The sequence below is a fragment of the Jaculus jaculus genome, chromosome 9, assembly GCF_020740685.1.
Source record: "Jaculus jaculus isolate mJacJac1 chromosome 9, mJacJac1.mat.Y.cur, whole genome shotgun sequence".
Taxonomy (NCBI): Eukaryota; Metazoa; Chordata; class Mammalia; order Rodentia; family Dipodidae; genus Jaculus; species Jaculus jaculus.
This window is the reverse complement of record NC_059110.1, coordinates 2,886,675-2,913,476: the sequence shown is the minus strand read 5'-3', so window position 1 is coordinate 2,913,476 and position 26,802 is coordinate 2,886,675. Positions and strand designations below refer to the sequence as shown.

At 47.1% G+C, this 26,802-nt stretch overlaps 1 protein-coding gene across 1 annotated transcript in view; it reads right to left on the bottom strand.

The window, feature by feature from the left end:
- Positions 1 to 11,281: 11,281 nt before the first annotated feature.
- The window catches only part of LOC101602955, a 79,754-nt gene continuing 64,233 nt past the window's right edge, over positions 11,282 to 26,802 (bottom strand). Inside the window, exons 9-13 of the mRNA XM_045158431.1 lie at positions 23,846 to 23,955; positions 18,034 to 18,094; positions 17,203 to 17,401; positions 12,166 to 12,266; positions 11,282 to 11,564 (exon numbers count right to left, since the gene is read on the bottom strand). Of these exons, the coding sequence (XP_045014366.1) occupies positions 11,514 to 11,564; positions 12,166 to 12,266; positions 17,203 to 17,401; positions 18,034 to 18,094; positions 23,846 to 23,955 (522 nt within the window). The 3' untranslated portion in view covers positions 11,282 to 11,513. The remainder of the gene's footprint in view (positions 11,565 to 12,165; positions 12,267 to 17,202; positions 17,402 to 18,033; positions 18,095 to 23,845; positions 23,956 to 26,802) is intronic.

The following is a 26,802-nucleotide window of genomic DNA, read 5'->3' as shown; positions in this document are numbered from 1 at the left end:
CACAAATAATCCTCATTCTCTTTAGCCTTTTGTTTTTTTTTTGGAGGGGGAGTTCTGAACTATTTCTTCTCCACCCCACCCAGGCTCTCTCTTCTCCACACCTCCTTGTGCAGCTGGCTCTGTGCCCAGTGGGGCACCCCATCATCTTGAGTGTGAGGTTGACTGTGTAAGCACCAGCCTCTGCGTTCGAACCCACTCAGACGGACCAAATGGCATACTTCCTGAAGACAGGGCCATAGAACATGGAGTGGCCTTCCTGTCCTGGTCTCTCACTGCTGGGATCAACTAGCTGTTCGCTTTGGGAGGACATAGGAAGAACTCCCCGAGAAACTGTTAGCTGAAACCTTAAGAAAGAACTAAAATTCTCAGGGAGCATTGTGGGAGAGGCAGCAGAAAGCATGTTACAGCCAGAGGATGGGGAGGGGCATCGTCTCCAGTGACATGTTCACTGTGCCTGTGACCTCACAACTGTCATCTGTACTAGACCCGCACACAGCAGCCATCAGTGTTCCCTCGCGGATGATGGAAGAGGGTGTGAGGCCCCCACCCTCCCTGAGTTCTAACTGCAGCTAATAGTTGCTGGAAGAGTCAGTGACAATTTTTGCAGTGGAGTGGCTTCTCTGACAAACAACCCCCCCTAAGCTCGTGCAAGCAGCCCTAATTAAATGCAGTAGGGCACACGCACACAGAGACCACACCAAAGTAGAAGAGGGTCTGTTGGGAAGGAGGGGTTCGGTAGAAGGAGGGCAGGAAGGGGAAAGAAGAGAAATAATAAGAGGGAATTATGATCAAAATACATACGCAGCCGGGCATGGTGGCACACGCCTTTAATTCCAGCACTTGGGAGGCAGAGGTAGGAGGATTGCCATGAGTTCAAGGCCAACTTGACACTACATAGTGAATTCCAGGTCAGCCAGGGCTAGAGCGAGAACCTACCTCAAAATAAAACAATATATATATGTATATCCACACACCATATACATGTACAATAATTAAAGGCATACGCCACCATACCTGACAGATTTTTATGCTATCTCCCAAGAGTGCTACAGATAAAGACGATAATAAAAGAGGGGCGAGGCGATGATTGTGAGTGGTAGGAACAGGACAAGGCATCAGTGGGCAATACCCTGCAGGCCGCTTCCCTAGAGGGAGAGGGAGTGAGGACAAAAGCTGAGCCACCTGCAGCCAGGCGGGCACTGAGGAGCACCGGGGGTCAAGCAGCCAGGGCCCCAGGGGAGCTGGGTGGCAGAAGGAGGCGCTAAGTCTCTCCTCCCCCCAACACACACACACACAATTGAGTAGCATGGTGAGAATAAAAATAAGACAAGAAGTGCTTAGCACACCTGTGAGAAAAGATTTAGAATCAATGTGTTCCAGCATGGGACCTCTGCCAGCTGAAAAGAGCCCCGAGAGAAACACCCTTACAGAAATTACACTCCGCGTATCCCATGCTTTCAGAACAGAGGAGCTGCTGGTCTCTGGGTCCATTCTACGCAGGGAATTGTGCACACATGTCACTTATATGAGGCCACCCATGTGGTGGCAGCATCTCCTCTTTATACACAGGCAGCTGAGGCTCAGAGAAAAAGTGACAACTTGAAGGGAAATTGGATTTCTGACTTCTTTTAACTTAAACCCATCTTTTTGTGTTTGTTTGTTTTGGTTTGTCTTTGAGGCAAGGTCTCACTCCAGTTCAGACTGACCTGGAATTCACTCTGTAGTCTCAAAGTGTCCTCGAACTCATGGCCATCCCAATTTAAACCCATCTTACTTTCACTGGACTGGTTAACTTTACAGGAAGCAGAAGCAAATACATCTTTCTTTAGCCCATCACCCTCATCACACAGCTAGTTACCACAGGGAGGGATCTGACCTGGGCAGGAGGAGGAAGAGGCGGAGGAAGGGACAGTTGCTTGACTTGATACCTTTTGAGACCTCGAGAAAGAGAAAGGGCTGTGGTCCAAAAGACATCAACAATGAGAAAGTCCTAACGTCCTTGCTCTCCAGGGCTGGCGTGTAGCTCAGTTGGTAAGGTGCCTGCCTGGTATGTACAAGCCCTAGGTTTCACACGACCCAGGCATATAGTGCCTGCTTGTAATCTCAGCACTTGGAAAGTGGGGGTGGAAATAGGAGGACCAGAAATATGGTTACACAGTGAATTGGAGGCCAGCCTGAGCTACGTGAGACACTGTCAAAAACATCTTGTGTGCTGGGGAGATGGCTTAATGGCTAGAAGCACAAAGTCTGCCAGCGTAGGCTGAACCAGGTTCGATTCCCCAGTGCGCACCTAACTCCAGATGCACAAGTGATGTATGCATCTGGAGTTTGTTTGCAGCAGCAAGAGGCCCTGGCATGCCCATCCATTCATAATTCTCTCCCTCTCTTTCTCTCTCTCTCTCTCCCCACAAATAAGTAAAAACCCACATTGGTATCGACTTGATATCTCCATCCTCCATCCCTTGATATCTCCATCCATCCCTGTCCCTCCCTTCCTCTTTCTATCCCCATTTTCCTTCATGTCACAGGCTGGTTTGCACCTCCTGGGCTTAAAAGATTCTTCTACCTCAGCCTCCCCACAAGCTCCGACTTCTTGCACAGATTATCACACGGACTTGCGAACTCCACCCAGGCCTGCCTGTGCAGGTGAGGAAGGCGCCGCCCAGAGCAGTCAGGAGGAAGGTCCTCTGAAGTAAAGCAGAGAGAACACTGCAGGCGCAGGGGCCAGACACTGGGCGGACGTCCAAAGACCGAAAGCTTGATGCAGCCATTTCTCTTCTCTGTGAGACCAGGCAGACACTGTCTGGGAGGAAGGACTGGCCAGTCAGCAAACACCCTAGACCCAGCTAGAGGCCTCTCCCTCTCCTCCGAGTACATGCTTTCCTTCTACCTTTGTTTTCTGAGTGCAGGTCAAGCATTGCTTACCCCAAATCCCAAACTTTGTGTTTTGTTTTTTCGAGGCAGGGTCTCACTCTAGCTCAGGATGACCTGGAACTCACTAGGTACACCCAGGTTGGCCTTGAACTCACAGCAATCCTCCTACCTCTGCCTTCCCAGTGCTTGGGTTAAAGGCATATGCCACCACACCAAGATATGGTTTGATGCATCCCAGGTCTGAATGTGCTATGTTCCTTGAACTTCTGGTCCTCCTGTGTCCACCTCCAGGGCTAGGATTACAGGAGTCCACCGTCATGCCCAGTGTATGTGGTGTTGGTGACCAAACCCACTATGTGGTAGGCAAACATTCTGTCACTGAGCTACATTCCCAGCCTAAAACTGGAGACATTTTAAGAATCGGTGTGCTATGTAAAAACTTTGAGATTTTGGAGCATTTTGCGTTTTAGATTCTCAGAAGGGGATTCTCAACCCTTAAAATCTGTACAAATTTTCCAAAATCTAATAAGCTCTGAAGTCTGAAACTCTTCTGGGTGGCAAGTATGTTAGGTAGGGTGCTTCTACCTGCACAGTTGAGTTGACTTTGCTTTCAGTCCTCTCTGGTGGCCAGAATATGCATTCAGGAAGAGTGCTAAGGCTCTGTATTGGCTTAGACACTTCCTTTTTCTTGAATCCTTTCTCATCCTCTCATCCCTTCCTCCTCTCTCCATCCTTCCCTCCATTCCTTCCTCTCTGCCTTCCTTCCTTCCTTCATCCCTCCCTCCTTTCTTTCTTTTATGTCTATATAGCCCAAGCTGGTTTGCACCTCCTGGGCTTAAAAGATTCTTCTACTCCAGACTCCCAACAAGCTAGGACCTCTTTCTTTTTAATTTATGTTAAGAGAGAGAAAGGACAGGAGCTCCAGGGCCTTAGCCACTCCAGGCGTGCGAGCCCCTTTGTGCACATGTGCAATGCTGCACACTTGTGTCATTGTGTGTCTGACTGCATGGGACCTGGAGGCTCAAACAGAGTTCTCAGGCTTTTCAGGCAAGTGCCTTAACTGCAAAGCCATCTCTCTAGCCTTTTTCTTTTCTTTCCTTTTTGATGTCTTTCTTTTTTAAAAAGTTTTTACTGGGCTGGAGAGATGGTTCAGTGGTTGAGGTGATTGCCTGTAAAGCCCAATAACCCAGGTTCATTTCCCCAGTATCCACATAAAGCCAGATACACGAAGTGGCACATGGATCTGGGATTCATTTGCAATGGCTGGAGGCCCTGTTATGCTCATTCTCTTCCTCTGCCTCTCTCTCTCTCTCTCTCTCTCTCTCTCTCTCTCTCTCTCTCTTTCTTGTGTGTATACCTCCCTGCTTGCAAATAAATAAGTTAATTAATAATATTTTTAAACATTTTAATCTGTGTGTATCATGGTATAGGTGTGAAGGCAGGAGGACAAGTCTCAAGATGTCTGTACCCGGCCTTCTTTGAGGAAAGTTCTCTTGACACTACAAATAAACTGCCAGAGACACCCTGGGATCACATATGTGTGGGCCACTTTGCAATCAACTTTACATGGCTGCTGGGGACTTGAACCTGGGCTATCAGACTTTGCATGCAAGTGGCTTTAACCACTGAGCAATTTTTCCCAGCACAATTTCTTTCCTTTTGAATAAATGTGTTTATTATGCCAGTGATATAGTAGCTATAAATAAGATATCTAACTATTACCCACAAAATGAAAGAAAAAATTGCTCTGATTTATTCCATAACTTTTCAAAAAATCTTCATTTACCCTGGCTTGTCCTTCTTAACTAACTTCTTAATTTTCCCAGGAGCACTCATAACACAATCCACAGAGTTCCATACTCTTACAGGGCACAGTTCAATTTTGGATATAACTTCACATCCTACTTTGCTCATTAAATATTTATGTTCTTGCCCCTGAACGTCATCAGAACCTTTCAGAATGACAGCTTTTCCTGCTGCCTCTTAATATAAGCAGAGCATTGCTCCTGCAGGCCCATAAAAACAGGGTGAAGACAAAGGCTGCATCCCCATTGCCCAGTCCCAGCTGGTTGCCCCCACCAGGTGAGACAGAGGTGTAGCCCTGAGCGCTCAGCATAAGCAGGTAAGAGAACAACACTTGAAGCATAACTTCTGATTTCCCTGCAGGATATGAGGAGCCAGCACAGAAGTGTGGGCTGACTTCCCCTCCTTGGAACCTTCTGATAAGAGCTTCACCTAATGGAGGGCCTGTTCTGAAGTTGATGCGTGGATAGATATACAAAAAGATGCCATGGCTTTTAACCACCTTGCCCTGGTTAGTGAAGGGAATCTCTGTGAGTCTACTACTGAATCTCCTTTAATCCAAGTACAGATCTGTAAAATTTAGTAGTAGCAAAATATTCCCCTTCTTTGTTGTCTACTTTAGTTCTTTTTAACTTTCTGGGCTGGGGAGATGGTTCAATGGTTAAAGGCGCTTGCTTGCCAAGTCTGCCAAACCTAAGTTTGGCTCCCCAGTACCCACATAAAACCAGATGCACAAAGTGGCACATGTATCTGGAGTTTGTTTGCAGCACCAAGAGGCCTTGATGCACCCATTCATTTTCCTAATCTCTCTCCCTCTCTTTCTCAAATAAATAATTAAACTTTGGAGTGGAGAGATGGCTCAGCAGTTAAGGTGCTTGCCTGCAAAGCTTAATGGCCTGGGTTCAATTCCCCAGTACCTAGGTAAGCCAGATGCACAAGGTTGCAGGCACATGTATCTGGAATTCATTTGCAGTGGCTATAGGCCCTGGCACACACATATTCACCCACTCTCTTAACTGTCTGCTTGCAAATAAATAATATATTATTCTCTTCTATTTATATATTTGAGAGTGACAGACAAAGAAAGAGGCAGAGAGAGAGAGAGAATGGACATGCCAGGGCCTCCAGTCGCTGCAAATGAACTCCAGATGCATGTGCCCCCTGTGCAACTGGCTAACGTGGTCCTGGGGAATTGAGAATTGAACTGGGGTCCTTAGGCTTCACAGGCAAGCGTTTAACTGCTAAGCCATCTTTCCAGCCCCAATAATATATTTTTAATTAAGATAAATAAACTTTTTGAAAAATTCCTAATAATGTTTTGTTTTTGTTTTCCTTCCTCTATGAAGTGCTTGCACAGCTCTTCCAAAATTTATTATTACAAAACTCATTTTATTATTATTATAAATGGCAGACTTTTAAATTGTTTTTATAATTTTTATGTAAACACTTTTAAGTGCCTTTAACCTGTTTGTTTTAATTTTATTTCTTATTTATTTGCAAGCAGAAAGAGAGAGAGAGAGAGAGCCTTCCAGGGCCTCTTGCCACTGTAAAGGAACTCCAGATGCATGTGCCACTTTGGGCATCCAGCTTTTTTGAGGATCCTGGGGATTTGAACATGAGTGGTCAGGCTTTGCAAGCAAGAGCCCTTAACCACTTAGCCATCTCTCCAACACTTTCATTAACTCACTATGAAGCAAATGTGGAGCTGGGTGTGGTGGTGCACACCTTGAATCCCAGCACTCGGGAGGCAGAGGTGGAAGGATCGCCATGAGTTTGAGGCCACCCTGAGACTACATAGTGAATTCCAGGTCAGCCTGGGCTAGAGTGATACCCTACCTCAAAAAATGAAACACCCCCAAAAAGCAAATGTGGTTTGAATGTGAAATGCTCCCATAGGCTCATGTGTGTCTGAACATGTGGTCATCAGCTGATACTGCTGTTTGCAAAAGTTGCGGGAACAGTAAGAGGTAACACCTTGAAAGACGTGGATCCCTGGGGCAGGCTGGGAGGCCCTGGCTATCCTCTGCTGGACTGTGGATGAAATGCTATGAAACCCACTTCCTCGGCTGAAGAGATGGCTTAGTGGTTAAGGTGCTTGCCTGTGAAGCCTAAGGACCCATGTCAACTCTCCAGATCCCACATAAGCCAGATACACAAAGGTGAGGCAAGTACAAGATCACACATGCCCACTAGGTGGCACAAGCACCTGGAGTTCATTTTCAGTGGCTGAGGCCTTGGCATGCCAATTCTCTCCTCTCTCTCTCTCACTTTGTCTCCCAAATAAATAAATAAACCAGCCGGGCATGGTGGCTCACGCCTTTAATCCCAGCACTCGGGAGGCAGAGGTGGGAGGATTGCCATGAGTTCGAGGCCACCCTGAGACTCCATAGTGAAGTCCAGGTCAGCCTGGGCTACAGTGAGACCCTACCTCGAAAAACCAAAAAATAAATAAATAAATAAATGAACCAAAAAAAGAAAAAAATATATTGAAAAATAAAACCCCTCCTCTTTCCCCAGCATGATAAAACAGGTTCCCTCAAAATTATAAACTGAAATAATCCTTTTCCTCCATAAGCTGTTCTGGCAATGTATTTGGTCACAGCAATGAGAAGAGTCACTACTCCAGCAAGCATCAGAGTACCTACTACCCAGGCCAAGCAATAGCCCACTTTCCACATCCCAGAACACCCCCCCACACACACACACACCCTTCTCCCTTTGAAAGTTAACCACTTTCCACTTAAGAGCTGGATTATATCTGTAAACTTCCTTTTGAACTTTATTGAGGGCCACCAGGGTCACTCCTAAGGTCCATGCCAGCTTACTCAGCCTTGTGACCGCGAGATTATAACACACAGCAAGCTTTTCACTCTCATTGCTGTCTACAACGTCACTGTTTGAAAGTCTCTTGCCCCACTGCAGATGGACATTTGTGTTTGTAGCCTGAGCAGATGGGGGCTATTTCAGAGAGTCCTGCCAGGCGATTGTTTTTGCTCTTTCGCTTCTAGATGCACATGAGAAGATTGCTGGGGTACACTCATTCGTAGACTCACTGTTCCTTGATCAAGCTGAGAAGACAAGCTGTAGGACTGGCCTTGTCTTTTTCTGTTTCAGACATTCCGACCAGCCTAGTGACAGGTCACCACGACTTTCGCATCCCGCTCTGAGCCCGACAGCACCTGGACACGTCTTCAGCTGGTCACTGGCCGTTTGCTTGTCATCCTTTCTGACCTTCCCATTCAAACCTTTAGATGTTTTTTAACTGGGTTGTCTGCCTTCATATTATTTTTAAAACATTTATTATTTGGCAGAGAAAAAGGACAGAGACCAGGCATGCCAGGGCCTCCTGCCACTCTGAATGAACTCCAGATGCATGCATCATTTTGCACATCTGGCTTTATATGAGTACTGGGAAATCAAACCTAGGCTATCAGGCTTAGCAAGCAAGCACCTTTAACTGCTGAGCCATCTCTCCAGCCCTCTTTATAATTAATTTTAAGAGGTTTTTTTAATACTATGGCTACAAGCCTGTTATCAATTCAAGTATTATAAATATTTGACTCTTTTAATTAACTCATGGATGTCCTTTGGCAAGGAAAAAAATGTGGGCATAATTTAATGTATCCTAACTTTTTTTTTTTTTTTTTTTAGAAAACATGCCATCTGGGGCTGGAGAAATGTCTTAGTGGTTAAGGTGTTTGCCCATAAATCCAAAGGATCCAGGTTTGATTCTCCAGGACCCACATAGGCCAGATGCACAAGAGGGTGCATGAATCTGGAGTTTGTTTGCAGTGACTGGAGGCCCTGACACTCCCATTCTCTCTCTCTCTCTCTCTCTCTTTCTCAAATAAATAAATAATATTTTAATTAAAAAGAAAACATGCCATCTGAAGCCAGGTATGGTGACACACGCCTTTAATCCTAGTACTTGGGAGGCAGAGATGTAGGAGGATCACTGTGAGTTTGAGGCCAATCTGAGTGAATTCCAGGTCAGCCTGGGCTAGAGAGAGACCCTACTTCAAAAACAAAGAAAGAAAGAAAGAGAGAAAGAAAGAAAGAAAGAAAGAAAGAAAGAAAGAAAGAAAGAAAGAAAGAAAAACAGGCTGAGACTAATTTTAAATATTTTTAATGATAAATAATATTTGTTCCCTGTACATTTCCAACCTGTGAAGAGTTGATTTGTATCATTTTTCTTTTTTTTTAATTTTTTATTTATTTATTTGAGAGCGACAGACACAGAAAGACAGATAGAGGGAGAGAGAGAATGGGCGTGCCAGGGCTTCCAGCCACTGCAAACGAACTCCAGACGCGTGCGCCCCCTTGTGCATCTGGCTAACGTGGGACCTGGGGAACCAAGCCTTGAACCAAGGTCCTTAGGCTTCACAGGCAAGTGCTTAACCACTAAGCCATCTCTCCAGCCCTGTATCATTTTTCAATCCAACTCTACCCGATTGTCCCAGAACCACTTACTGAAGAGACCGTCTTCTTCCCGCGCCCCAGCACCACGCGTGTTAGAAGTCGGGCGCAGCTCGACGCTCCCCCTGGTGTGCTGCCTAAAAGCTGTTTGTTCTGTGCTTAGCATTCACGTCACTGTTAAAGCAACTCGCGGAAACTCTTCAAGAGAGAGATTTTGATGTTTCCCATAATGGAATTAGGGTCAATTTGTTATTTTTCAGTTAAAGTAAAACTGTAGGATATTAACCAACATTGCATGAAAACTACATTAACTTGTGGAGTACTTCAAACCCACAGACAGGTATGCACACTCATTTATTTATATGAAAAAAAAAAAACCTTTCCCAAAAATCTTACCTAGTTTTCTGGGTGTACAACAGGATTCTAGCAATATTTTAATTCTACTATAAATAATGCTTTGCTACACCTTTGTTTATTTTTTTATTTTTGCTGGTATGCAGAAATACAATTAATTTTTATACTTTTAACTTTATTCCAGCAATCTTCCTAATTCTTTCCAATAGTTCATAGATTCCTCGGGATATTTTTTTATTTGGATTATTTTGTGTCTTCTTTTACAGCATTGATAGTTGTTGTACCTTCCTCTTGTCTATCAAGGGGTCAAACCTCCAGCACAATATTGACCAGATCCGGGAAAGACAACTGTCCTCTTGTTCTCAGCCTGGAAAGACCTTGGTGTCTTACTATTCAGTGTGCTGTGTTTACATAAGCATATTAAACACACAATCAGATGGAGGCATCTCCCTCCTGCTGGGTGTGGTGGCTCACACCTCTAGTCCTGCACTCTGGGAGGCTAAGGTAAGAGGATCCCAAGAGGTTTAAGGCAGGCCTGAGGCTACAGAGTGAGTTCCAGGTCAGCCAGCCAAGGCTAAGGTAAGACCCCCACCTTCAAGACAACAATAACGAAAGAATCTCTCTCCTGTTCATAGTTGGCTATTATTTTAATTTGGAGGAGTTCCTGAAATGCAGTGTTACTAAGATTGATTATCGGTGTTTCTTTAGAAGTTTCACACGTGTGTTCTTGAATGAGACTACCACCTCTCTGCTCCAGCTGTGGTCTTGATGCTGAGAGTACGGAAGAATGAGGACATGCTCTTTTCCTTCTTTTTTCTTATTTTCTAGAGAATTTATGTGTGAGCATTGCATTATTTCCCTTTCGTGTTTGTAGAATTTGCCAGTGAAAGACTATGTGCCTAATGTTCCCTTATTATCTGTGTGGGAAGGTTCTAAAGTAGTGATTTATTTAAAACTTGCAGGACTACTTATGGTTTCTATTTCTTCCTCTAAAATAATCCTCTATTAATTTGCTCTTTGTTTCTACTGGGAAGGGTCAGTATTTTGGTGTCACTTCTCAGTAAGTGAGCTGCTTTTCCTCCCAAGATCCCCTCAAGAGGTGCTCCCCTCAGGAGGTGCTCCCCCTCAGGAGCTGCTCCCCCTCAGGAGCTGCTCCCCTCAGGAGCTGCTCCCCTCAGGAGCTGCTCCCCCTCAGGAGCTGCTCCCCTCAGGAGGTGCTCCCCCTCAGGAGCTGCTCCCCCTCAGGAGATGCTCCCCTCAGGAGCTGCTCCCCCTCAGGAGCTGCTCCCTTCAGGAGCTGCTCCCCTTCAGGCACTGTGCCCCCTCAGGAGGTGCTCCCCCTCAGGAGCTGCTCCCCCCTCAGGAGGTGCCCTGCCCCAGGAGCTGCTCTTCAAACTTAGGCTGCTCTTTCACTAGTCATGTTTGTGATTCTTTGGTTCCATAAAATCATGGATCTTATGACTCATGTTTTCAACCAATTCTGGAATTTACATTTCTCTTTAGGTATTGCCCTCCCTCATTCCTACTGGTTCTTCCTCACTCTGGCCACCTGTCCCTCATTCCTCTGTCCTGTAGGTCACCACTCTGTTTCTCAGAGCTGTATTTCATATTATGTCTTCTGAACCATCTAGTTCACAGTTTGTCTTCAGGTATGCTGAATCCAGCCCCTTGCTGAATATTTATTTCCAACCCCTTGATGAAAACATAGTTTCCACTCAACACACACCCTATCGCAGCCTTCTTTGAGCACCCTTGTTTCGTGTTCTACCTCTAGTCTTGACTCACAATCTGAAGCATCATTTTTAGTTTATTTAGTCATTGTATTGTCTGATCACCACCATGATCTGACTGCATGGTGACTTGGCGTCTATGGACATTTGTTTCTGTGGCTCCCTTTCCACATGGAAATGCCGCGTTCACGGTGAAGACAGAGCTGAAGCTTGTGTCAGGAGCGCTCTGCACTCGGTCCCATCACTGCTCATAACTCTGAGCCAGAGAAAGAAAGCTGATGTTTCCTGTTTGCTCGGATTTCTTCATCTTTTTAATGTAGTTACTGTGCTGCAACTTTATTGCTCATCCACGTAGTTCACCCAGTATCGACTTGCTGTCTTAGCCTCCTGGAATGAATAAAAGAAATATATACATATATTTGTATAAACTCAGTTTACTATAGAAAAAATATACATTCTGAAGGCAAAGTGCCATGGGAATGTATTATGCATGGTCTTTTTAAATTACATATTTTATTTTTAATTTTTGTTTATTTGTTTATTTGAGAGAGAGAATGGGCATGCCAGGCCTTCAGCCACTGAAAATGAACTCCAGATGCAATGTGCCCCCTTGTGCATCTGGCTTACGTGGATACTGGGGTGTCAACTGGGGTCCTTGGGCATTGTAGGCAAATGCCTTAACAACTAAGCCATATCCCCAGCCCTGCATGGTCATTCTTGACCCTTGATTTTGACCATTTGCTCCTACTCACCAGGGTTCAGGAAACAAATCATTCCTCTCCAACATCCACCATTATCCTGACAATTTCCATACTCCATCCATGGGCAGCTGACCCATCTAACTCACCATCCCTGAAAACATCAAAAACCTCATACTTTCTTGGATCCTGCTTGGCCACACCTCCTTCTAGCATCCCCCACTCTCATTTTTCCTTTGCTCTTAAGGCAAGGCAGCCACCACTCCCAACAACAGAGAACAGGGGCTAACCACCACGTGATGCGTCTGAGCCACATGCTCCAAGGTCAGGGGTGCTATGAGTCCAGGGGCGGTGGCTTCCACAGCGGGACCAGGCTTGCCCTTCACATGCTCTGGAAGGTTACGCCTAGGAGGAAAAGGAGAGCTCCTTCTCAAAGGCTGTCTTCACATGCTCTGAAAGGTTACACCTACGAAGAAAAGGAGAGCTCCTCCTCAAAACAAAGGCTGTTTTCACTTGCTCTGGAAGGTTACACCTAGGAGGAAAAGGGGAGCTCCTTCTCAAAACAAAGGCTGTCTTCACATGCTCTAGAAGGTCACACCTAGGAGGAAAAGGAGAGCTCCTCCTCAAAACAAAGGCTGTCTTCACATGCTCTGGAAGGTTACACCTAGGAGGAAAAGGAGAGCTCCTTCTCAAAACAAAGGCTGTCTTCACATGCTCTGGAAGGTTACACCTAGGAGGAAAAGGAGAGCTCCTCCTCAAAACAAAGGTTGTCTTCACAGGCTCTGGAAGGTTACACCTACGAGGAAAAGGAGAGCTCCTTCACAAAACAAAGGCTGTCTTCACATGCTCTGGAAGGTCACACCTAGGGGGAAAGAAGAGCTCCTTCACAAAACAAAGACTGTCTTCACTTGCTCTGGAAGGTTACACCTAGGAGGAAAAGGAGAGCTCCTCCTCAAAACAAAGGCTGTCTTCACTTGCTCTGGAAGGTTACACCTAGGAGGAAAAGGAGAGCTCCTTCTCAAAACAAAGGCTGTCTTCACATGCTCTGGAAGGTCACACCTAGGAGGAAAAGGAGAGCTCCTTCTCAAAACAAAGGCTGTCTTCACTTGCTCTGGAAGGTTACACCTAGGAGGAAAAGGAGAGCTCCTTCTCAAAACAAAGGCTGTCTTCACATGCTCTTGAAGGTCACACCTAGGAGGAAAAGGAGAGCTCCTTCTCAAAACAAAGGCTGTCTTCACTTGCTCTGGAAGGTTACACCTACGAGGAAAAGGAGAGCTCCTTCACAAAACAAAGGCTGTCTTTACTTGCTCTGGAAGGTTACACCTAGGAGGAAAAGGAGAGCTCCTTCACAAAACAAAGGTTGTCTTCACATGCTCTGGAAGGTTACACCTACGAGGAAAAGGAGAGCTCCTTCTCAAAACAAAGGCTGTCTTCACATGCTCTGGAAGGTCACACCTAGGAGGAAAAGGAGAGCTCCTCCTCAAAACAAAGGCTGTCTTCACATGCTCTGGAAGGTTACACCTACGAGGAAAAGGAGAGCTCCTCCTCAAAACTAAGGCTGTCTTCACTTGCTCTGGAAGGTTACACCTAGGAGGAAAAGGAGAGCTCCTCCTCAAAACAAAGGCTGTCTTCACATGCTCTGGAAGGTTACACCTAGGAGGAAAAGGAGAGCTCCTCCTCAAAACAAAGGCTGTCTTCACATGCTCTGGAAGGTTACACCTAGGAGGAAAAGGAGAACTCCTCCTCAAAACAAAGGCTGTCTTCACATGCTCTGGAAGGTTACACCTAGGAGGAAAAGGAGAGCTCCTCCTCAAAACAAAGGCTGTCTTCACATGCTCCGGAAGGTTACACCTAGGAGGAAAAGGAGAGCTCCTCCTCAAAACAAAGGTTGTCTTCACATGCTCCGGAAGGTTACACCTACGAGGAAAAGGAGAGCTCCTCCTCAAAACAAAGGCTGTCTTCACTTGCTCCGGAAGGTTACACCTAGGAGGAAAAGGAGAGCTCCTCCTCAAAACAAAGGCTGTCTTCACATGCTCCGGAAGGTTACACCTAGGAGTAAAAGGAGAGCTCCTCCTCAAAACAAAGGCTGTCTTCACATGCTCCGGAAGGTTACACCTAGGAGGAAAAGGAGAGCTCCTTCTCAAAACAAAGGCTGTCTTCACATGCTCTGGAAGGTCACACCTAGGAGGAAAAGGAGAGCTCCTTCTCAAAACAAAGGCTGTCTTCACATGCTCTGGAAGGTTACACCTAGGAGGAAAAGGAGAGCTCCTTCTCAAAACAAAGGCTGTCTTCACGTGCTCTGGAAGGTTACACCTACGAGGAAAAGGAGAGCTCCTTCTCAAACAAAGTCTGTCTTCACATGCTCTGGAAGGTTACACCTAGGAGGAAAAGTTTTGGTTTTCGTTTTGGTTTTGGTTTTGGTTTCGGTTTTGGTTTCTCGAGGCCCAGGATCTTGCTCTACCCCAGGCTGAGCTAGAATTCACTGTGTGGCCTCAGGATGGCCTCGAACTCATGGTGATCCTCCTGCCTCTGCCTGCCGTAGACTTATTTAATAAGATAATTTTTTAAAATGTTTCATTTATTTGAAAGTGAGAGAATAGGAAGGAATGTAGGGTCTCTTGCCCCTGCACATGAACTCCAGACACATGCACCACTTTGTGAGTCTGGATTTACATGGGTACTGAATATTCGAACCCAGGGTTGCAGTCTTTAAAAGCAAGTGCCTTTAACTGCTGAGCCATCTCCCTGGTTCCAGTAAGCTAATTTTAAAAATATACATGATGCCAGATATGGTGGTGCACACCTTTAATCCTAGCACTCGAGGGGCAGAGGTAGAAGTATCATCATGAGTTCGAGGCCAGCCTGAGACTACATAGTGAATCCCAGGTCATCCTTGGCTAGAGTGAGACCCTAGTTCAAAAAATGAAAAATATGGGCTGGAGAGATGGCTTAGTGGTTAAGCGCTTGCCGGTGAAGCCTAAGGACCCCGGTTTAAGGCTCAATTCCCCAGGACCCACGTTAGCCAGATGCACAAGGGGGCGCAGGCGTCTGGAGTTCATTTGCAGTGGCTGGAAGCCCCGGCACACCCGTTCTCTTTCTCTCTCTCTCTGTGCCTCTTTCTCTCTCTGTTGCTCTCAAATAAATAAATAAAAATAAACAAAAAAATAAAAATATGTGTGTGTGTATGTGTGTATGTCTTTTCTCCAAGAAAACTGTATGTACTTCATCACGTATAATTTATTTTAAAGGGGTTTCACCTCCCCACCTTTCTGAGTCTTTAGTCAAGCATCTCAGTTACCGCTTCCCACCTGACTTCCTCCCTCAGTAGGCTCTGAACATTGCTTTCCTTACAAACCATGCCTTCAGTGAGCTCACATCACATTGCATAGACAGCCCCTCTTTCTTTCCTGGTTACTTGAATTCACAAGGCAAATGAATCAAAAAGTAGAGCTAATCATGGGAGAAGGCATGGAAATAAAGTGGATAAATGTTGGGATGAGCATTTTGTAACAATCCTACATTGGCTATTGTTTTGAGATTCTGGCTAGAACAGCATCTCCTTCTGTCAAGACACTCTGCTCCTCAGTAAAGGCAGTGCTCAGGGCCATGGGAGCAAATACCAAGCGACAAGGGGGTGCGCATGCCTGTGTCTCTGTATGTCCATGCGTGTGCACCTGTTGTGTAGAGAAGACAACACCTGCCTTGGAACCTGCAAGAAAACCAGACAAATGAGTAAAAAGCTCTTCCTGCCAGCTACACGGGCTGCGTGTCAACATGTGCAAGTACGCGTATGCGGATGCGTGTGTGGCCCGAGGGCCTCACTGGGGGTCTTCCTCCATTGCTCTCCACCTCATCTTTTAAATATTTATTTATTTATGAATGGAGAAAAAGAAGGGGAAAGAGAGAGAGTCCATGAGCGCTGGCTATCCAGACTCAGGTCCTCGTGTTCAAAGTGCCTGACTGACCCACTGAGCCATTTCCCCAGCCCTGGCTCCCTTCTCCTGATGAGGTCTCTGCTCAGGATTGTGAGGTAGTGGGTATATGCTGAACACGAGCTACGATTGATAGCTCATCTGATGGACTCAACATTCATCAGCTGCTGCTGTCCCAAGCGGAATGGGGGATGGCTTGCCATATGACTGATGTGGGTCCTTCCAGTAACCCAACAAGCAGATAACATTCCGTCCACAGCCACACTGAGGACACTGAGGTGGAGCTTAGCTGAGGCCTGTCCTTGCTGGGGGAAGAGGACTGGCACCAGCCACGCTGATGGGCAGTACCTGTAACGCGGCTCAACTTCCCAAGAAAAGCAAAGGAAAACAAGCGTGGCTGGGATGTAACTCAGGGGTAGAGCGTTTGCCTGACACACAGATCCCAAGTTTAAACTTCAGCACTGAAAGTTTTTAAGTAAAATAACCCAAAGGAGCTCATTCATTCATTTCAGAAAACTCAAGGGCTGGAGAGGTGGCTCAAGGGTTAAAGGTGCTTCTTGCAAAGCCTGACGCCCTGGTTCATTTCCCCAGCGCACATGTAAAGCCATTTGCACAGAGTGGAGCATGTGTCTGGAGTTCATCTGCAATGGCAAGAGGCCCTGGTGTGCCCATTCTCTTTCTCTCTCTCTCCCTCTTTCTCTACCTTTCAAATAAATAAATTTTTTGTTTATTTTTATTTATTTATTTGAGAGCAACAAACAGAGAGAGAAAGAGGCAGAGAGAGAGAGAATAGGCACGCCAGGGCTTCGAGCCACTGCAAACGAACTCCAGACGCGTGCACCCCCTTGTGCATCTGGCTAACGTGGGTCCTGGGGATTCGCGCCTCGAACCGGGGTCATTAGGCTTCACAGGCAAACGCTTAACTGCTAAGCCATCTCTCCAGCCCATTCAAGTAAATAATTTTTTTAAGAAAAATTGAATTCTACTATTTTCCAATTCCTGTACTAGAAGCAGTAGACGTGACAGTATGCCACGCTCCCCTGTCTCAGCGGGGTGCCCCACATGAATCGAGGGCGCTGGGAGGCAGGAGACAACACGCTGCCACCCTTGGTCTTCCTAGAAAGAGAAGCTGTGAGGGCGGAGTCTTGAGCGAACAGGGGATGGACACCTGCCCCACCTGGGGTGGGGGGCGGCAGGAAGGACTCGTGGGGAAGTGGTCTCGATTCCTACAGCATGAACCTGGGGGTGCAATCTGGAATTCACATCGGCCCCGTCTCAGTTCCTTTCACCTTGCCACTGCCAAATTCTTCTCAAATGCTGAGCACACTATGATTTTGTGTGCTTTGAGCAAAAACCTCCCATTTTTTTTTCACATGAACTTGATGACTCACATGCCACACAGGGTCCCTCGGGGTCCTGTTCTCGGGTGGGAAGCTCCCCGTGGACTTGCTGTGCTCTCATGCTTCAGGAAGCAGAGGGCAGGCGGTGCCTGTGACTGCTGGGCAGTGAGCTCACAGTCCCCCCTCCCTGCCCCCACCACACTGGGGGGGGCTTCCGGGGGCTGCGGGTGTCCATCCGGGATCATGTAATCTAGCTGCAGGGAGCAAAGTGTACGTGCATCTTGTAATTGTATTCCAAACATAAGAGTTTCTAGATCAGAATTTGGGAAAACAGGCTGAGCAAGGCACATTAATATCCATAGTCATTCCTATTTTAAATTTCTTCATTATTTAATACACACTACTTTGGAAAATGCTGCTTTTTGTAAAGAGCTACCGCTTAGGTCCCCTCTCATACTACATGAGTTAGATGGCACCATTAGAGTGACAGTCACACCGTGTCATGAGGGAAGGGGTGAGAAGTGAGACCAGAGGAGAGCAGGGTGGTTAAGGTTTTGTTTTGTTTTTACGTTGTACTTGAAATTTTTATTTGGTTACAACCCAAATGGACCTGTCTGGCCCCTGCCCACTACCGCATAGGAGTCTGAGCTGAATCACAGTTCAGTGTGAATAGACTGGATCTCACTCTGGCTCTAGATGGCAGTTACTGTGAACTGGCAACCCGTATAGCCACAAGAACCTCAGGTATGAAGTCTGGCGCCCTGAGGCCATGAGACACTGTGTGCCCCAACCCAGTCTACTCAGCCTCCCCACCCACAGGCCTCTGCAGATCTGGCCTAGACAGGATAGATGCACGAGGGCTGCCCCTGGGCCCCAGGACACTGACCAGACCTCCAGCTCTGCGCTCGGTATGCATGTCTGCAAAGCGGCCGTCTCTCTCCAGCAGTCTGCCCAGGTGGCACCAAACAGAGAAAAGCAAACACAGAGGAAGCTGTCAGGCTTGGCACCCCTTGAGTACACAGAGGCCCCGTCCCAGGCCCTCCGCATCGGGAGAACGTGCACCCTTGGCTGGGACGCATCCTGCAGGAGGCCATGGCGATGGATGGAGCAGCTGCGGTCACACTGGGTGAGTGGCGAGGAAGCGCATCCACTGCTCAGGACGCAGACGCTGCTGTATTTTCCTTTTCTTCTGACCATGTGTTGGAAATAAAGCCTCGGGGCTGGGGAAGACGGCTGAGCGGTCCAAGCGCTCTTTTGCAAAGCCTGTAAGCTCTGGTTCTATTCTACGTAAAGCCACACGTATCGGAGGACCCCTGGGGCTTGCTGGTTAGCTAGTCTAGCTGAATTGGCACACTCCAGTCCAGTGAGAGACCCTGTCTCAAAAAATAAGAGAGTATGGGCTGCATAAATGGCTTAGCAGTTAAGACGCTTGCCTGCAAAGCCAAAGGACCACTCACAGTTCGATGCCCCAGGACACACATAAGCCAGATGCACAAGGTGGCACATGAATCTGGAGTTCATTTGCAGTGGCTGTAGGCCCTGGCACACCCATTCTCCCATGCTTTCTATCTGCCTCTCTCTCAAATAAATAAATAAAAATAAAATATTTAAAAAAAATAAGAGATGGGCTGGAGAGATGGCTTAGCAGTTAAGCACTTGCCTGTGAAGCCTAAGGACCCTGGTTCGAGGCTCAGTTCTCCAGGACCCACGTTAGCCAGATGCACAAGGGGGCACATGTGTCTGGAGTTCGTTTGCAGTGGCTGGAGGCCCTGGCGAGCCCATTCTCTCCCTCTCCCTCTCTCTCTCTCTCTCTCTCTCTCTCTCTCTCTCTCTCTCTCTCTCTCTCTGTTGCTCTCAAATAAATAAATAAAAATAAAATTAAAAAAATAAGAGAGTAAATGAGGAAGACACCAGACATCAATCTCTGGTTTATCCACACATATGCACACACACACATATGAAGATGCATACACATATGAACACCCCAGACACACACACAAAAGAATAAAATAGAGGCTGGGAAGATAGATCAGCAGTTAAAAGTACTTGTAAAACCTGCTGGCCCAGATTTGGAGTAGGGTCAAATCCCCAGGAACCGTGTAAATTAAGATGCACTAAGCAGTACATGCAGCTGGGGTCTATTTGCAGTGACAAGAGGCCTGGGAACCCCCATTCTCTCTCTAACTCTTTCTCTGTCCTCTCAAATATATAAATAAAATATCAAAACTACATTTTAAGTCTTTAATCCCAGCACTTGAGAAGCAGTGGTAGGAGGATCACCATGAGTTCAAGGACAGCCTGGGACCACCAGGTTGGCCTGGGCTAGTCTCAAAAAATCTGATCTCAAAATAATAAAACCAGGGGCTGAAGAGATGGCTTAGCAGTTAAGCGCTTGCCTGTGAAGCGCAAGGACTCCAGTTCGAGGCTCAATTCCCCAGGTCCCACATTAGCCAGATGCACAAAGGGGTGCATGCGTCTGGAGTTCGTTTGCAGTGGCTGGAGGCCCTGGCGCGCCCATTCTCTCTGTCTCTCTCTGCCTCTTTATCTCTATGTCGCTCTCAAATAAATAAACAAAAACTTAAAAAATAAAATAAAACTATGCACATATATATGCATGTATTTTTTAAAGAAGAAAATAAAAATAAAGCCTATCATAAAAATGGCCCCAAGCCCAGAGAGGAGCAGCTGAAGGAGTCCGCCACGGTGGAGGGCCGGCTGCTAGGACAGGCTGGGGTCAGTGATGCCCTCTCCACCTCTTGTTGGCTGTGGTCATGAATCCACTTTACTAGCCACTCTGGGCCTAGTTTCAGATCTGCAGTGAGTGGTGATTTTGTCACTTATAGTGTCAAGGGCAAGGACTGTCCACCGTTAGGAAAAACACTTATAGACCCAGTGCAGTGCCGGCTCTTCCCACAACGCTTGGGAAGGCACACGGGGCCCCCATAGTGCCCTTCGGCTGCATGGCTGTGTGTGTGTGTGTGTGTGTGTGTGTGTGTGTGTGTTTCCTAGCCCAGGGGACATCCATAAGACCGTCTTAAGGACAACCCTCTATTAACAATTCCTCTGTAGGCTTCCACTGGGTTCTCATAGCAGCTCTGAGACTACGGGGCGAGTATGCCCAGCTGTTTTAAACTCATGGGCTCTAGAACCAATAACGGTGCAGTCAAGGCCTTCCCTTCCCCATTGCCTCTCTCTGAGAGCCGGGAGCACCTGGTGAGGAAGGGCAGGGCGGGCCGGCCACTCCCCACGGGCCTCAGCTGGGCTGACAGCGCAGCCAGGGGCTGTGGGTCACCCGGAAGCAAAGGCAAACAAGTTGGGGCTGGACCCTCCCGAGCCAGGACAGGCCAGGTGCCATTTGTCTCTGTACACAGGATGCAGCAAACACCAAGACAGGGACAAACACGCAAGCCTTTTATCAGCTCCCAGAGTTGCTGTTTGACAAATTGCTTTCCTTGGAAAAGTCCTCTGGCCTGTGGGAGGATGCTCAGTAATTAGGAGACTGGGTGACTGCCTTTGAGGCACTTAGAGACCTCCAACAACCAAATGCAGCCCAAGAAAGTTGCTTTACACTGTCTCCCAAAAGGAGCTTGGTGTGCACTCAGAGGTGCATGAGGGGTGACCCTCATGGGGGGGGGGGGGTTCTTCCTGGAGTAGTGATGGGTGGCAGAAGCCAGCCTCAGACGGAAGTGGCCTTCAAGGTCAACAAGATGGAGGGGAAAGCAAGCAAGCACAGGCGTCAGCTGGGATAGCCGAGAAAATGCATGGTGGTGCCTATGGTTGCCTCTGGATAGGCGATCTAACACCTGTATGGCACAGGGAGGCTGCAGTCCATTCCAGCCCCACATGCAAAACAAGCTACGAGACTGGCTGCGGACACAGCACCACCCCCCTTCACACAGAAAGTTGGGCTTCCTTAGTCATTTGCATTTGGGAAACCCTAAAGTTTTATGTCTCTATGTCCAGCGTATGAAACATGTAATATGTAACACAAACTCGGGAAAAAGAAGCAGGATTTTTTAAATTTCTATTTTTATTTACTTATTTAGAGAGAAAGAGGCAGAGAGGAGAGAAAGAATGGGCGCATCAGGGCATCTAGCCACTGAAAATGAACTCCAGACACATATGCCACCTTATGTATCTAACCTGAGTCCTTTGGCTTTGCAGGCAAATGCCTTAACTGCTAAGCATCTCTCCAGCCCAAGAAATAGGATTTTGCTTGGCCTTCCCTCTTTTTAACCTAAAAATTGCAGCTTTTATTACTACAGTTCCCTTGTGTGCAAAATGTGGATCAGCTAGTGGAAGGCAAGACCTACCATCCAACCCACTGTTTCCCTAACTGTGTGGATTGGGTCCAAGCAAACAAAGGGAATGTTCTGCAGGTACTGGAGGAGATTCTAAGTGAAGGGCAGCACTGAGTAGAGCTCCCCCCGGAGCCACTGCCAGACCCCGGATCCGGGGCTCACAGCCTCTGGAGCTCTGGGAGAGGAGGCCTTTTGCACTCCCAGGCCAGACGGGCTTTTCCTAGCCATGGCCATTTCCCCCCATTCCAACTGATTAAAGGAGGCCAGAAAATGACTAACCCCTTAAATTGCAACAACAAAGGCTTGCCTTCTCTTTTCAATCAAAACAGCTTGGCTGTCTGATTCAAATGCTAATAGAGGGGCCTGAATTGGTCCCTAAATGAGGGAGACACTCCCCCCACCCCCACCCACCACCCCGCAAATGATCAGCAAGTGGTCCTTTGCTCTAGGGATCTGCAGGCTTCTTCTCCCAGGTGGACGGTCTGTTAAAATGTTTCTTGGGAAACACCTAGTAGGGTTAGATTTCCCCGTGGATAGGAGAGGGGGAGGGGAAAGCTTTGGCAGCACAAAGCTCTGGTTCAGAAAGACCTTGGCCTCTGCCTGCGGGGCCAAGTCCCCAGTAGCATGTTTGGGAGATCTGGCCCAACTGCAGGATCTTTACTGAGAAGTAAGGCTCCAAGTTTAGGGGTGGTGGCCATGGGCCTCAGTCCATCTACTTCCTAGACAGCCTTACTTCTGTGAGTGCCTAACAAAGAACTGGCTTCTGAGGTCAACAGGGCTGTTTCCTGCCCCAGCCCCCACCTGGTGGAGGCCTGCAGAGCGCAGCCTGCCGGCCAGGTAACTGCTGGCTGTGCCCACCTCTACCGCACAGGGCAGGCCAGATGGCCCAAGTTCAAGTGTAACTCGCCCACTGCGAGAGCAACCTCAGGCCGTGTTCTGAGCCTGGACACCAGGACTTCCTGTGTTCCTGGTCAGTGTTTGGGGACAGGGGGCGAAGGCTGTAGGGAGACACACACAGCAAGCACAGACCCCCACCCCACACCCACGTTAGTCTGAGCCTGGCTCCCCTTGCCTGTGGTGGGCTGAATCCCAGGTCGGGCTCTACGCCTGGAACCCCGCTGGCGTGAGGTGAGGGAGCTCTGTCCATCGCAGGGAAAGAGGACGGCGGGTTTGCAGGCTCTTTCCCGTTGTGACGGCACGTGTCTTGCGAACTTTACATTTACTGCTCTCGCTCTCCCAGCATGCTCAGCGGTGTGGACGCCCAAGGAGTGACATGTCTAAGGCCCTGGGAAGCTTACTTCCTCCAGTACACACACATGGCTGGGAGCAGAGCTCCATCTAAGTGATTAATACACTTCAACGATTTCAGCTCTAGGGTTAATGAGTCTCCCTCTCTCTCTCTCTGTCTCTCTCTTTGTCTCTCTCCTCCCCACATTCTTAGGAAGCCTCACAGGACACAGGTCACTGAGTTGACATTTTATGTTTACACTATGTCAGGTTCTCTCATATGATATTAAAATGTATATTCTTTTTAAATTTTTTTTTAGTTTTTTTATAATTATTTATTTATTTAAGAGAAGCACATAGATGTGAGAGAGAGAAAAAAAAAAAAAAAACTGCCAGAGCCTCCAGCCACTGCAAATGAACTCCAGACCCATGTACCACCTTGTGCATCTGGCTTATGTGGGTACTGGGGAATCGAACCTGGATCCTAATACTTCACAGGCAAGTGCCTTGACCACAAAGCCATCTCCCCAGCTTATTTTTTTTAAGTATTTTTATTTATTTGTAAACAGAGAGAAAGAATGAAGGAGAGAGAATGGGCACACCAGGACCTCTTGCCACTGCAAATAAACTCCAGATGCATATGCCACTTTGTGAGTCTGGCTTTATGTGGGTACTGGAAAATTGAACCAAGGCCATCAAGCTTTACAAGCAAATGACTTTAACTGCTGATCCATCTCTCCAGACCCACATTCTTCTTTTTAAATGTTATTTATTTACATGTGCGCATGTGCATGCATGCAGGACTTCGGGCCACTGTGAACAGATGCCTGTGGCAGCTGGGGAGCTGAACCTGGGCCAGCAGGCTTTGCAAGCAAGTGTCTGTGACCACTGAGCCATCTCCCCAGCCCTCATTTTTCCTTCTCGGGGAGAGAATGTGCTGGAACAGCAATTCCTTAATCCACCTATGGGCACAGACCGTGGGGGCGACTGTAAAAGTTGAAAGTTGAGAGTGCCGGCTCTGTGCGGCCAGGTTCTGGGTCCCATCCCCAAGTCAATAACAACAGCAATCTATTAAAGCAGCCCTTGGGAGGTTAAGGCAGGAGAATTATGAACTCATAGCTAAAGTGAGACCCTGTCTCAACATGCAAACAAATAAACAATAAACCATACCTTCTAGAGAATTCCCTGTTGGCAAGAGAGGTCGAGTACATCTGATACAGACGCCTAAGATAAATCTGACTTCGGGAATTCTTCTCCTTTGTTTTATCAGTGATCTTGTTCTGTAATGAATATTTCATGTTGAGCATTTTTTCATATCTTTGTGCCTCACCTTGCTGCTGGTGGGAGGGGACACACACTGCTCTGTATGCCACAGGTCACAAGCAGCCACACCCTGCACCGCTCCTATGGCCGGGCGGTGACGGGCCTTATCCCTAGCTTACGCTTCTGCCTGGGGTGTGGGGACAAGCGTTCCAGTTCTATGTGCAACATCGGTGCTCGGTGTCCTCAGCCAGAGCCTTAGCTAAGACGCTGGGAGCGCTAAAGACAGCCACGCCAGGCTAAGATGCTAAGGAGAGCCCACATCAAGTTAAGATCTGGGAAAGAAAGGAAATGTCGTTGTAGCTTGACGCAGCGAAAGGTGACATGAGACTGTTTGGGATAATTTTTTTTAAAACTCCAAACACAATGACATGAATTACTCTTTAAAAATGTAAGGAAGACTGAGCGTGGTGGCTCACTCCTTTAATCCCAGCACTCGGGAGGCAAAGGTAGGAGGATCACCATGAGTTCAAGGCCACCCTGAGACTACAGAGTGAATTCCAGGTCAGCCTGGGCTACAGCGAGAACTTACTTTGAAAAAAAAGTAAGGAAAGAGCTGTGTGTGGTGGAGCAAGCATTTAATCCCAACACTCAGGAGACTGAGGTAGGAAGATCACTATGTGTTCAAGACCAGCCTAGACTACAGAGTGAGTTTGAGGTCAGCCTGGGCTACAGTGAAACCCTGCCTAAAAAGGAAAAAAAGAAATAGAAAGCCAGGAGCTGAAGAGATTGCTCAGTGGTTAAGGTTTGCCTGTAAAGCCTAAGAACCAGGATTCTATTCCTCAGGACCCACATAAAGCCAGATGCACAAAGTGGCACATGCACCTGGACTTCCTTTGCAGAGGCTGGAGGCCCTGGCATGCCCATTCTCTCGGTCTCTCTCCTCTGTCTGCTTGCAAATAAATAAATGAAAATATTTAAGCCAGGTATGATGGTGCACGTCTTTCATCCCAGCACTCCGGAGGCAGAGGTAGAAGTTGAAGACAGCCTGAGACTACATAGTGAATTTCCAAGTCAGCCTGGGCAAGAGCAAGACCCTACCTCAACCCCCCAAAAAAAGTTTAAAGAAAAAAAAAGAAAGACAGATGGAAGGAACAGGAAAGAGAGAGAAGTGTTTTTTAGTTATCTGAATATTTAACCATTATTATCGTCATTATTATTTGTAGTTCTTGAAGGGAAAACCCGGCTGCTGATTGAGTTCAGTATGTAGTCTACCACTGAACCATACCCCACTCCAGAAATCACCTTTTGCATGTAGGTATTTAGTTACTCAGGAGACGAGGTCAAGACTGTGAAGCGCAGGCTGGACTAGAGCTCACTACCTCTCTAACTTTACCTCAAGTTCACTGTCCTGGCTCAGACTGCTGATCGCTGGGGTTATAGGTGTGTGCCGTCACTCCTGGCTTTATCTAACCATTTAATTCAGTGTGGGAATGCTTGTCTTTCTTTTTTAAGATTTTCTTTTTTTAAAAATTTTATTTATTTATTTGAGAGAGGGAGACAAAAAGAGAGAGAATGAGCCTCTAGGCTCTGCAAATGAACTCCAAATGCATGCTCCACCTTGGGCATCTGGCTTACTTGGGTCCTGGGGAATTGAACAGAGGTCCTTTGGCTTTGCAGGCAAACGCCTTAACTGCTAAACCATCTGTTCAGCCCTGTTCCTCTTTTTTTTAATGGCATGTGCCACTGTACCTCATTTCTTATGGCTCATGTGGATTTATTATTTTTTCAACTTTTTATATATGTATTTATTGACAAGTAGGATGGGAGAGAGGTGAAGAGAATGGATATGCCTGGACCTCTTGCCACTGCAGAAGAACTCTAGACTTATGTACCATTTTGTGCATCTGGATTCATGTGGATACTAGGAAATGGAACTGGGACCAGCAGGCTTTGCAAGAAAGTGCTTTTAACGGCTAAGCCATCTCCCCAGCCCAAGATTTATCTTATTTTAAAAAATTTTATTTATTTATTTAAGAGAGAGAAAGAGGGAGGGAGAGAAAAATAGGAGTACCAGGGCCTCCAGCCACTGCAAACGAACTCCAGGCACATGCACTAACTTGCATATCTGGGTCCTGGGGATTCAAACCTGGGCCCTTTGGCTTTGCAGGCAAGCACCTTAACCACTAAGCCATTGCTCCAGCCCAGGATTTAATTTTTATTGAAATAAAAATTACTTTTTGAAAGAAAAAGTAGTGGGAAAGCAAAACCTAATTAACTTGTAAATGATAGATTTCTAGATGAGAGGAAGTTTCAAAAAGAAGAAAATAAACCAGGAAATGATGTGATATGTGAGAAGCTGAGGAGGCAGATGAGGGCGAAGGATCAGATTGTGCTGGTGGGAACGTTGAGCCCCGTGATGGAGAACCGATTACAGAGAGGCTCTCCCACACTCAGGCTCTGTGTGAGGTGCCCTGGGACCAGGAGCACCCCCCTCTGAGCCAGGAATAACCAGCCTACAGCAGTCACACACAGGCCTCCCAGGGGCTCCCAGGCTGGCCTGGAATTAGATCCAGAAGGGTGATAAAATTCAGGCTCTTGGGTCTAACTCAGACACCCACCCCCAAATTGGAACCAGAAAGAACCTAGAATGTATGTATGCTCCTATCAAGTACCCTAGATTACTGCTACAGTCCTTCTTGTGTGGAGACGCTTCTGTGGCTCAGAAAAAGATATGGGAAACAAAAACAGAGGCTGGCCAGACCTGGTAGCACAGGTCTGTTGTCCCAGCTCCTTGAACGACTGAGGTAGGAGGATTGTGCCTGGGCTACACAAGTTCAAAGCCAGCCTAGGAAACTTAGTGAGAC